At 27.5% G+C, this 13,188-nt stretch overlaps 2 protein-coding genes across 10 annotated transcripts in view; one reads left to right on the top strand and one right to left on the bottom strand.

Moving 5' to 3' along the window:
* Positions 1 to 2,326, top strand: part of LOC130675213 (POU domain, class 6, transcription factor 2) — a 139,357-nt gene extending 137,031 nt beyond the window's left edge. For 3 of the 5 annotated variants that reach the window (XM_057480764.1, XM_057480766.1, XM_057480768.1), the window contains 2 exons: positions 1,297 to 1,448; positions 2,168 to 2,326. In XM_057480764.1, coding sequence (XP_057336747.1) covers positions 1,297 to 1,448; positions 2,168 to 2,283 — 268 coding nt within the window. In that variant the 3' untranslated portion in view covers positions 2,284 to 2,326. The remainder of the gene's footprint in view (positions 1 to 1,296; positions 1,449 to 2,167) is intronic. The other 2 variants (XM_057480765.1, XM_057480767.1) reach the window with 1 other exon arrangement.
* A 4,256-nt stretch (positions 2,327 to 6,582) lies between these two features.
* The window catches only part of LOC130675215 (UNC93-like protein), a 206,175-nt gene continuing 199,569 nt past the window's right edge, over positions 6,583 to 13,188 (bottom strand). For all 5 annotated transcript variants that reach the window (XM_057480771.1, XM_057480769.1, XM_057480773.1 and 2 more), the window contains 4 exons: positions 12,098 to 12,311; positions 10,031 to 10,190; positions 9,694 to 9,961; positions 6,583 to 8,856 (listed from right to left, as the gene is read on the bottom strand). In XM_057480771.1, the coding sequence (XP_057336754.1) occupies positions 8,588 to 8,856; positions 9,694 to 9,961; positions 10,031 to 10,190; positions 12,098 to 12,311 (911 nt within the window). In that variant the 3' untranslated portion in view covers positions 6,583 to 8,587. The remainder of the gene's footprint in view (positions 8,857 to 9,693; positions 9,962 to 10,030; positions 10,191 to 12,097; positions 12,312 to 13,188) is intronic.

Genomic DNA, 13,188 nt, shown 5'->3' on the forward strand with positions numbered 1-13,188 from the left:
CTGTCACAATCACGATAAAATAACTCAGCAAAAAAATTTAAAAGAGCGAATTGAAAATTGCGCATGCAAATGCTTTGTAGACAGCAACAATTACCCATCTCGCATTCTCTCGACGTAAAACTAAGTGCAACTGTGCCACCAGCGTCAACTGCAATCCAACACTATATATATATATATTTTTTTTTTATATATATACTGCGGAAAAATGAAAGCGGCTAGTTTATGCGGTGCACGTGCACGATTTATCGGCTTAGTAATTAAACTGTGGACTAATTAAAATCAGGTTTTCTGATGTACCCCGCGCAACTTCACCATCACTTGTACACCTTTACTTTGTCTTTAATTATTTTCTTTTGTCTTTTCTTTCACGCCCGCATGTTCAACCATTTTTATTCCTCCATCTATTATTACTTTTTTTTTATTATTATTCAAACTCCATAAATTTTAATTCGCTTTAAAGTTCTTATTGCATTAAATGCCGGAAGTTGGTCACTTGATGGTACACTTAAATAATAATAATTCTGAAAATGCTTCTGTTGGGTCAATATTCATTCTGGCGCCTCAAACTCCATTAGCATATTGTTTCAATGAACGATAAACTATCGAAAGTACTGTACTCGATATCATTTTTTACATTTTTTTTTGTTTTGGGTTTCGTTTTTTATTTTACGCTGCCTTTCGATGCTTTGGTCATTCGACGTTAAATTAAAAACATAAATTTATCTCAATGTCCAAACTACATATATATGTATATATATATATTATTGTGAATTTTATTTTGTTCACAGTTTATTCTAACTACGAAAAGTTTGAGCTGTTGCCAGTTGTTTTTCATTTCATTTATTTCCATTACTCTTTTTCATTAATTTTATATATATATATATATATATATATATATATATATATATATATATACATATATATATATGTGTATTTATCTATTGTAATTTCATATTTTTATTTTTTTTACACCAATAAAAATATGATCCTAAAGTTAGTAGACAATTAAAAATTTTCTGATCTTGTTTTCAACAAATCGATTGCAAAAAAAGAAAAAAAAAAAAATTGCACGTGTAGAAAATTAAAAAAACTACAAGTGGATTTTTTTTACATATTCTTTTTTTTATAATTTATTGGTGAAAAAAAAATCCAAAAGTTGTAAGACGTTGGCTAAATAGTATCATGTGAAAATTGAAATAATAAATTTTTTTTGGAAAAAAAAATTTTTTTTTACTACACTAATGTAGTAAAACACTCAATTGGGATAAATAGTTGCCAGAATTTTAGTGAGAGTAGTGTTTATGATTATAGGTATAAAAGCGGTGCCAATAATCTTACGGAATTTATTGGAGTCGAGCCAAGCAAAAAACGAAAACGGCGGACATCGTTTACTCCACAGGCTTTGGAACTTCTCAATGCACATTTTGATAAAAATACACATCCGACTGGTAAGATAATTGTTTATCTTTGTCATATTAACAGTAATCTACTTTATTTTATTTAAAAAAATTATAAAATTCTACGAGCTTTCACACTTGTATTTAAAAATCGTCATAAAAAATTGGAAATTTAAGCTAAACTAGTAGTGATACGACAAAAATGTATAGTAACAATTTTGTAGGTAATTAAATTTTCTACAAAAAAGGTCTCTTTACATTTTTCTATACATCGCGTTTTTTTAGATTTAATTTCCATGTAAAGTAAAAAAATTAAATTTCGATGATTTTGAAATTTAATCTTCCCGTGTTTATTTCATCTGTAACTTTTGTACTATCAGAGATACGGTGACAAGTATATAAACCTTTTTTGTAGAAAATTAAATTCCCTACAAAAAAGGTCTTATTACATTTTTCCTTACATCGCGTTTTTTTAGATTTAATTCCCATGTAAAGTAAAAATAAAATTTGATGATTTTGAAATTTATTCTTCCCGCCTTTATTTTATCTGTAACTTTTGTACTATCGAAGATACGGTGATAGGTAACTTAACCTTTTTTGTAGAAAATTAAATTCCCTACAACTTTTGTTTCAAACATTTTTTTCTAAAATCCATAACTCCGCTTTTTATTTGAAAGTTTATTTGAAAATAATTGACTAATTTTTATTTTTTTGACGTTTAATTAATTTATTAATGTAATTAAATAATAATAATTAAATTTGAATTTTAGGTAATGAAATAACAACACTGGCACAACAATTGGGGTACGAAAGAGAAGTGATAAGAATTTGGTTCTGCAACAAACGGCAGGCATTGAAAAATACCGTGCGGATGATGTCTAAATAAATATTCAAAGACTGGAATTAATATTAATAATAATAATAATAATTAATAAAGACAATTAATAAAAAATAAAAATGGTGAATGTTGTAACGATACGTGATAACGACATGGATAAACTGCGCGGATGACAATGGACATTTAATTGAATTAAAAATAATAACAAAAAATTAATTAAATAATTAATTAATTAAGATGGAATCATCCCGCCGAGGCTGTGGCATGTCAGCAATCTTACGATTACAAACTATGACTTCTTTGCGTCTAAGTATTTGCCTATGCTGAACAAATATAATAATAATATTAATTTTAATAATTATAATAATAATAATAATGATAATGATTAATAACCATCACAAAAAAAGTATAACTGTATTTACTTTTGACGGCAATTGTGATTATAAAACGTATACGCGTGTATTATGTGTAAATAGTTTATGACTTACGACTTCTGATTCGTATGAGTAGATTTAGAAATATCTTTTAATTATAATTATATTATGATAATTACTATTAAAATAATAATAATATTATTAATAATAATGATGATGAAGATAAAGATGACAAGTATTTATTATCAACTTGTTGCTTCTAAGGTGATACCAAATGACGGCCTGGAAAAAATACTAAGATATGATCATATATGATTTTATATGAAATCTCATATATTATCAGATACTCAAAATTTTCCTATTTGATCAAATATAATTATATATGAGACTGTATCATTGCAAATTTCTTCATATATGATCATATATTGTAGACATGATCAGATAAGACGTTTAATTACATCGGATATAATCATATATGTTCACATATGATCATAAATACTCATATATGATCACACATGACCATAAATATCTATATATGATCACATACGATCGTAGACATTCATATATGATCACATGTGGTATGTGGTATCACATATGATTATAAATTTCTATATATGATCATAAATGGTCATATATATTCACATGTAATCTTACATATTCCTATATGATCATATACGAATGTAGATATTTATCTATGATCATACATACTCATATATGATCACATAGATTATATATGATCATAAATATCTACATATGATCATTCACATATGATCATAAATATTCATATATGATCACATATGATCATAAATGGTCATATGTATTCATATATGATTACATACGTTCACATATGGTCATCAATGTTCATATATATCCACATATGATCTTACATATTCATATATGATCACATAAATTTACATATGATTATAAATATTCATATTTGATCATATATGATCACATGCATTCACATATGGTCATAAATATTCATATATGACCATAATAGTCATATATGACCATAATAGTCATATATGATCTTACATGTTCCCAAATGATCATATATGATCACATACATTTACATATAGTCATATATGTTCATATATGATCACCTACATTCACATATGGTCATAAATATTCATATATGACCATATATATTCATGTATGGTTATAAATATTCATATATGATCATATATGTTCACAAATGATCATATATGATCACAAACATTTACATATAGTCATATATAGTTATATATGATCACATACATTGACATATGGTGATAAATATTCACATATGATCATATATGTTTATATATGATTATTCTGTAATTAAAAATGAAGCTTGAAGTAAAATATGGTAATATATGATCACATCTGTTCATATATGACCAAAATTGATTAATAATACATAAATTTATGTATGAAAATATCGTAGTATTTTTTCTTGGGGAATTGTGTCAAAATTATTTTTATTTATTTGTATATTTGAAAATGAACTTTAGTTTAAAAAGCACGTGAGCAAAGAAATTGATATATAAGTTTTTTATAATTTTTTTAAAATTAAAAAAAAAATCCAGGGTATTAGATTTTATTGTGAAAAATTAATTTAGATGATTTTTGGGCGAGTGCTCAGTGCTGTAAGATGAAGAAAAGATAAAACGCAATGCGTCGATTTGGGTATCAATTTGACGACGTCCAGGCTCAAAGACTCTCTAGAATTATTACGCCAACATAAGAGTTAATAATATGAAAATAAAGTATATTAATAATAAATAATAAATAAAAAATATTTAAGTATTGATTAAAAACTATAAATAGTAAGGTATAAAAGCGCAATAACTTCTGTGAAAGTATATTATAATACTATATTAAAATTTCCTTTTCACGCACTATTAATCATCTACTAAATCTCAATTCAACATGAAAAATAAAAAATAAAAATTAAATAAAACTAACAAGGACGATGATATGTGAACAAATAAATAAATTAAATTTAAATAAATTTACGAAGCTAGTCCAAAACAACAATCTGCCATACGATTTAACATTTCTTTACCTCCTTAATCATTTTATTGTTACTGAATAATAATAAAAATAATAATAATAATAATAATAATAAAATAAATAATATTCTACTGAAATTTTATTACTATACATATTTTTTAATTTTAAACGAAACAATCCCATTTGCATTTATGATTTTTTTTCATTTTTACTGTAGATATTTTACCCATCTGACAAAAAAATTCAGATATGATCATATATATTTATATCTGATATCATATATGAAGTATAAGATCAAACTCAGCACCATACAAGACTCTAAATGACTATACACGCCCATATACGAAAATATATGACTTAATATGATCATATATAAACATTCATAGTCATATATGATCATATAGTCATATATGAGCATGCAAAATCATATATGACACTATTTACATGTATATGACATGATATATGACTATATATGTTTAAGTATGACCATATTGTTCATATAGAGTCATATATGGTTTTGTATAAGCAATCGTAGTCATATGTGATCATATAAAGTAATATCTAACTTTGTACGAGTAAGTGAAGTCATATATGATCATATAAAAGCATATGCGACTTTGTATCAGCAAATGTAGTCATATATAATCATATAGAGTCATATCTGGCCACGTAGGAGCAATTGTGGTCATATATGATCATATAAATTCATATATGACTTTTTACGAGTATGTGAAGTCATATATGATCATATAAAGTCATATGTGGTCTTGTATCAGCAGGTGAGGTCATATATGATCATATAGTCATATCTGGCCACGTAGGAGCAATTGTGGTCATATATGATCATATAAATTCATATATGACCTTTTACGACTAAGTGAAGTCATATATGATCATATAAAGTCATATGTGGTCTTGTATCAGCAGGTGAGGTCATATATGATCATATAGTCACATATGGCCACTTGTGAGCAATCGTAGTCATATGTGATCATATAAAGTCATATGTGGTTTTTTATGAGCAAATAAGATCATATATGATCATACAGAGTCATATATGGCCACGTATAAGCAAGCATAGTCATATATGATTATATGAAGTCATATATAGCTACATATGAGCAATCGTAGTCATATGTGATCATATGAAATCATATGTGGCCTTGTATAGGCAATCGTAGTCATATATTATTATATTAAGTCATATATGGTTTTTTTATGACCAAGTAAAGTCATATATGATCCCATAAAGTCATATATGGCCTTGTATCAGCAAGTGAAGTCATATATGGTATTGTATGAGTAGCTGTAGTCATATGTGATCATATAAAGTCATTAATGGTTTTATATGATCATGCATAGTCATATATGTTAATTTATGATCATATATGTTCATATAAAGTCATATATGGTCTTATTTTCGAGTGAATAGTCATATATGAATATGTATGAGCATATATGGTTATATATAATAACATCTATCAATATATGATCATATCTGAAAATTTTGTGGATGATAACTAATAATAAATGGCGATGATAAAAAATGAAACACTGAAAGGAGTGGAATCCTTTGTATATAAATATAAAAATAAAAATAAAAAATAGGTATTGTAATATTAAAGTACCTTTAATATATTATACATACTATAAATAAAAGTATATTACAGCTATCAAATAGCTAGACATGCAAAGAAAATTTACATGGTTGATAAAATAAATTGACGAGTTAAAAATATAATATAAATTCAAAATTTTAAACTGACAACCAGTTGTATAATAAATATAAATAATAACAATAGTAATAATAATGATAAATAATAAATAATAATAAATTCAAAATTCAAAATTTCGATCTTTAAATACCAGAGTTATTTTATCTTTTTGATAGAGAAAAAAAAAAACGTTTGTACAGAGATGTTCTGGTTATTAAATTTTGTTATGCGACTAAATCCAAAATGTATGTAGATCATGTGTATTTTCTTCGTAAAAAAAAAAAAAAAAAAAAAAAAAAAAAACCAAAAAAAAAAACATGAATAACTTGTAGCTCATTATAAGAGTATTGATATGAGTATTAAAAATTCAAACACGTATTTATGAGTGTCAGTGTCATATTTCTAGGAGACATTTAAACCAAGAAAAATTAAATTAATTAATTAATTAATTAACAATAATAATATTAAATAAATAAATAAACATGGGCTAATGTTTCGTAACAGTTTTCAGCGAAATAAATAAAAACAATCGTCAATAATTCATTAATAAATAAATCACTTACATACACATTGTACATAAATATATATTTAAATAGACTGTTACACAATATTATAAAATCAATTTAACAATGAAAAAAAAAAAAAAAACATTAACAAATCCTCTCTTTACTATATACCTCATTCATTTTTTTTTATTACTTATATAAGTATATATTAATATTAATTACGATTATAAATAATATAAAAAAAAATAATTTAAGTTATTTATATTAATATAAGTCGTCATAAGTGATCCCCTACCCTATTTGATATAATTTTTTTATCAATTGCACGCCTGAAGTACGAAAGCGCGTGCGCTTACGATCGGCTTAATTTTTTCGACTGATTCACTGACGATAAATCGTCTCTACACTTTTGAATTGCAGTCAAATGGCTTTAGTTGTATACTAGTACAAAGATAATTTACTAAGTAATGATATCGATCCGGTAATTAATCGATTAATGATTCGATTGGTCGAAAATAATCTATTTTAATTCGAAAAACCAGCGCAGTCGGTTGTTACGCGCGAATTCGGAACCACGATAACTTCTAAAAAATATAATAGAATGGCCTGATTTTTTTTTGTGGCTCTGTATCACTTGTCGCAAGGACCCTATGAAAAATTATTATCTAAATCTTTCTTGTTTAATTGTAATTAAGTAAAAATTAAAAATTTATCTCCTGTAATTCATGAAAAATTCAGCCGCCATTTTTGATTTTTATTGTTAGTATTTTTTTTCTTCTTTACCAACTACTGGAAGCAGCGCTGGTGGGTCAGTAAGATTAAAAAATGAAAAGCGACATTTTGAAAAAAAGGCGGGAAATTTAAAAAAATTCAAAATAATGAAAATTAAACTAAAAGAGAAAACTAAAAAATGAAAAATTTTTCCTGATTGAAAGATAGACTTTTTCTAGGTCGATATATATCGAAATTCGAATCCAGGCCAATGGTACGCAGGATTTCAATTTCTGTAGAAAAAATTATTTTTTTGAATTGAATGAAAACTGTTCCTGAAACATTGACCAAAAATTATTACAAAATATTTAAAAATACTCCTCGTTCATTATTGAGAGCAACACATTTTCGATAGCGCGATATTTATATATATACTGCAAGGAAGATTCATCTGCAAGATTGATCAGATCTGATAAATGTTTAACTGAAAAATTATAATTTTAAACGGAATGGATTTTAAATTATTTTAATAATTAAGAAGTTTTAACTTTGTTTTATTATTGAGACTAAAATTATTATTATCATTATATCGAATGTTGAATAATTAATTTATTTTCCGATTGAGAAAATTATTAGATGTATTTATTGATATTTATAGAATCATTTCATTGAATTATTCAAAATTATTGTCAATTCATAATGAAATTTTTATTAACGAGGTAAGTTCTATATATTGGATTTGAATGAATTATTTGCAGATATATTTTATTCATTGATAGTAAGGTAAGAGACTTAGTACCCGATCACTTCATGTATTTGTATATCTAGGTACTTCTTACTGTTCAAAATTTCATAGTAATTTTGAATTAAACAAAAAAAACTTTAATTTACTTTTTTCAAAATTTTTTTCGGGTGACCCTTTTTACCCCAGTTATTTGTACCATCGGAAAATGAAAATAAATTACGTACATACAAAAAAAAATCAAGTTGTAATTAAAGATAATGAAAAAAATTAACACATCATTAAAAATTTTTTAAGTTAAATTTTGAATTAATTTCGATTAGCGGGCTCGCGACTGTTCACTAGTTGGAAGTCAGTTTTCGGGTCGACTAAAATAACTTTAGAAATAGTTCCTGTAAACTCAATAATACCGTAACCTACGACCCCGATTATTAAAATACCGATGAGTAAATACAATTTAGTGCTGGTGCATAAATAAGAGCTATAAGAGTACGCAATAACTGAACCAGTGGCTTCCCAGAGTCGGAAGTTAGAGTACGCCGCTTCTTCCATTCCAGGAAACAGGATTCCACTTAAAGCTGAAACAATATTAAAGACAAAATCAATTCACCCCCAGATTCATCAACGACAGAAAAAAATTTCGGGTCCATAGGTCATTAGGGGAAATTAGAAGCTCTGACATTTTTTTTTATCAAAATTTTGATTAATTTTCTTATTGGTTGGGTCACATGAAGCTTCCGATCAAAAAACTGGATGCCAATTTGACATTGCGAGAAATTTTTTATCGAAAATTTAATAAATTTAGTGACCAAATTTCGAAAAAAATTATAAATGCTGACAAAATTTAGATACGACCCCATATCTGCTGCTAATTTCAAGAAAAATAATTTGATTTTTCTCAATTAAACAAAACCGCCATCTTTTGCTAAATTTCGAAACGTCAGTCATTTTTGTCAGATGGTAAGAGTTTCATTCAGAATTCGTGACAACCGTCGCACCTGCCATCTACCCTGATAGCCAAACTGACGGAAAGTTACCGACGACCTACTGCTGCTTGTCATCAAATTGATGTCAAAAGATGTCATTTCCATAAGCTGATGACTGGACGCCTAACTTTCTAAGAAAATTAACAACAAAAGTTGACTTCAATTTCTCCAGACAATTAACAAAAAATTATCAGCAATTTGATCACAATTGACATCAATTGACATCAATTTTCTGACCCAAAAGTCGGGCTATCAGGGAAAAAACTTACAGATGATGAGTATGAACTCCTCCGCAATTCCAGTAGCCGATAAAAAGGGATTTAATTCTTATCACCTTAAATTTCGACTGAATCTACCCCACCAATAATCAGCCAATCACCGACCTGAGCAATAATAGCAACCAAATAACAAATATTTAAAAATGCGTACCATTAACTTGGACCAGCCAAATTGCATCGCAGATCCCCCACAGTCCCGACATGAGGTAAAATATGATGCCCTGTTCTGGAGTAGGTTTCCAAAACAAAAGTGCTATTATTAGGAGCAAGTGAAGTAGAAACGCAAAGACAACAACTGGAATCCGTCCTGTCAGTTTGACAATTGATCCAGTTGCTAAGGCAGCGACTGCATTTGCGACACCATAACAAATCATGACAAAACCGATGTTGCTTATTCCATATGCGCACGAAACGAATGACTAAACAATAAATCACAATATTTTGAAACCCTGTCAAAAGACATCCTAAATAAAATTTATTTCACTTACTGCATTGTAATCAGCGAATAAAAACGCTTGTTCTGCTCCGATAAAAATAGTTATCGGCAATATAAGTAACTGACGTTTTTCTTTCAACAGTTTCAATGTTACGGCGAGCAATTTGAGTCCCGATTGTCCGGTTGCTGATCCAGTTCTACCCTTATCGTACCTGGAATAATGTAACGGTAATAGCGTAATTTCGTGATGAAAATTTTCATGTTATTTTAGTGTCGAGTTTCTAGTTCTTTAGTCAATTAGACGGCTTGCGGTATCTACTTGCACATCTTAAGCGTCGCGCTTAGTACTTTAGTGATAACGCAATTTAATTTCCGAACGATTCACTTGCGTTGGATTGCTGCTGCTTTTTTACGATAGACTTAAGTCGGAGATAAGGATAAAATTGCAATGGAAGTTTGTTAATAAATGAGTCTGATGCAATTCCTAGTCAATTTCTTTGAATATTATCAGCGAAAAAAAAAAATTTTTTTAAATAGTATATTACACACCTAGAGGGAAAAATAGGACATTATGATCCGGGTGTACAATTGCCGACCCGAGTCGTAGGTAATTTTATAGAGTAATCAAATACATTCTTGTTGATTAAAGTAAGAGCAGGTAATTACACGGGTTAATAAGTTATTTTATTTTCATGGCGTTTTCCTCATTGAGCTAAAAATTTTCAAAAATTTTGTCAGTGATGCTGTGGCAAAATATTTTCATAATTTTTTTTATAATTGGAAGTGATCATTTTTAAAAATTGGTAATTAGTGTAATTACTGAATAATTAACGTTCTAATGTAACGGATATGTTTTGAGTAATTGCACAACTCGAGCACGAGAACGTTGAGAGTTTTATTTACACATTGAAAGTTCTGACTGCTTTACTCACGTTTAATTATTTCTGCGACTTTTATGATAAACTATAGTAGGAAATAATTTATGGCATCGCAAAGAAGGTTTATTAATAAATGAGTCTGATGCAATTCCTAGTCGGTTTATTTAAATATTAATGGCAAAAAAATAACTTTGAAAAAAAATATTTATGATGTCGGTCAGATTGGCCGGATGTTTGTAAACACGATAGCTTCCGAAAAACGCAACTAATCGACTTAATTTTTTTTTCAGTAGCTTTGGATTTTCATAGAACAGAACTCTATAGAAAATCACTAGTTAATTCTTTTTTGTTTAATTATAATCAATGAATAAGCCCTAAAACCGATAGTGGATGACTAAGTCAGCTGACATTTTTTTTTGAGTGTTTTTGCTTCCTGCCGACTGGCAACAGCACTGGCGCGGCAGTCGCATAAATAAATTCCGACTTTTGAACCCATGGAAAAATGGCGGGTTAATTTAAAAATTTAAACGCGACTCAAATCGTAGATATAATAATTCAGACAGATATTTAAATTAATAACCGACTAATGAGTAATTAATTTTCGTATTTTAATATCTAAATTAATTATTGCAGCTCTTTAATAACTAATAAAATTTTACAACATAATTAATTTAAAATATTTTTCTGCCAATAAATTTCGAGTCTCTGTCTGAGACGTTACTCATTCGCTAAATCAAAAAACATTAAAATTAAGTGATAAATTGTTATTTTAATTTAATAAATTAAATTACTTTATATCCGTTCCGATGTGCAATTTTTGACTAAAAAAAATGTTTGTTATTTTTTTTTATTTTTAATGCCAGTGAAACTTGAAGACGATAAGCAGGTCTGGGAAATAACGGGGATAATTTATGAGGCTATTTAATATGCGCATGGCTGGATACAAATAAATTAGTGATGAGTAATGTTAGATAATGATTGATTATTCTCGTGAAGATTAATCACTAATTACATTTATATATTATAATATTTAATTATAATATGAAAACGCTAATTATTTATTTTTTAATTTAAAATATTCATGGTATTGAAGTCCAAGTATCGGGATCCATTTAAATGAATATGATTTTTTTATCCATAAAATACGAAACTGGGGTGAAAAATTGGTAGCGAGGATTGGAAAGCGGGTAAGATAAATTGCATGGCGCCCAGTGTATGAAACAGTAAATGTTTTGAATTACCTTGATAAAGAATCAACTCCAAACGCGACAATCAGAGACGCCAGGACCATACAGCCAAGATAAATTCCGGATATTAAATGGATTCGCTCGACTGGCGGTGGAGCTAAATTGGGATTTTCTTCAACTATTTGACAAAAATTAGCTCCACATATTTCAGATACTTTTGTGCTGTTCAATTCTACGAATGGCAAATCTCCTTTGCCGTAAGATAATACTGCAAGTAATATCTTAATAAATCCACTTGTTTAAAAATAAATATGATAAATGTGCCATTACCAGAACGAGCTCTGGTATAAAAAAAAAAAAAAAATGTCATAAAAATTTTTCTTCTTGTAAAATGTTATGAAATTTTTTTTATTCAAAATTAGGGTTTTTTTGACCTGATAAATTTGATGCGTATAATTTTCAATTTATATTTATATAAAATTTATCAAGGATTCGAAAGGTTTTTTAGGCAGACACGAGTTCATTTATGAAAGATTTTTTTTTTTTAACTTTTGGAAAATTGTTTATTTTAATTTTTCAATTTTCACAGAAAAAATTTGAGTCAAAATATTTTGGAAAACGTCTTTAGGAACCAGGTCAAGATTTTCTTGACTCAAGAAATTTTCTTTAGAAATTTTTACTCTATCCCAGAAAATTTCGGTTTTCAAAAAAATTTTCTTGAATCAAAAAAATTTACTATCAGTCAATAATTTTCTTTTTTGGGCCAAAAGAAGGTTGGGCCCCAATACCCTAAGTAATTTTTTTTTTTTCAAAATTAGTCTCGAATAATTTCGAACCTTCATTGATTTTTTAAAAATTTCTGCTCGCCAATAATTTGAGAATTTTTTTTGACAGTTCGTTTAAAATGATTTTAAAAATCATATTTTTACTTAAATAAGCCCGCGAATTTCCGTAATTTTCAAATTGAGTTAAAAATATTTAAATCAATTTTTGAAAATAAATCGTTTCCCGCCAAAATGAAAAAAAATGTTTGAAAATAAATTATTTCCCGCCAAAATAAAAAAAAATTTTTCCGGTATTGTAAAGTTTTTCATCTTAAAAAATATGTAATCCAGCGTATTTAGGATCAAGATAAATTTTTCTCA

Source organism: Microplitis mediator, chromosome 9 (assembly GCF_029852145.1).
Source record: "Microplitis mediator isolate UGA2020A chromosome 9, iyMicMedi2.1, whole genome shotgun sequence".
Taxonomy (NCBI): Eukaryota; Metazoa; Arthropoda; class Insecta; order Hymenoptera; family Braconidae; genus Microplitis; species Microplitis mediator.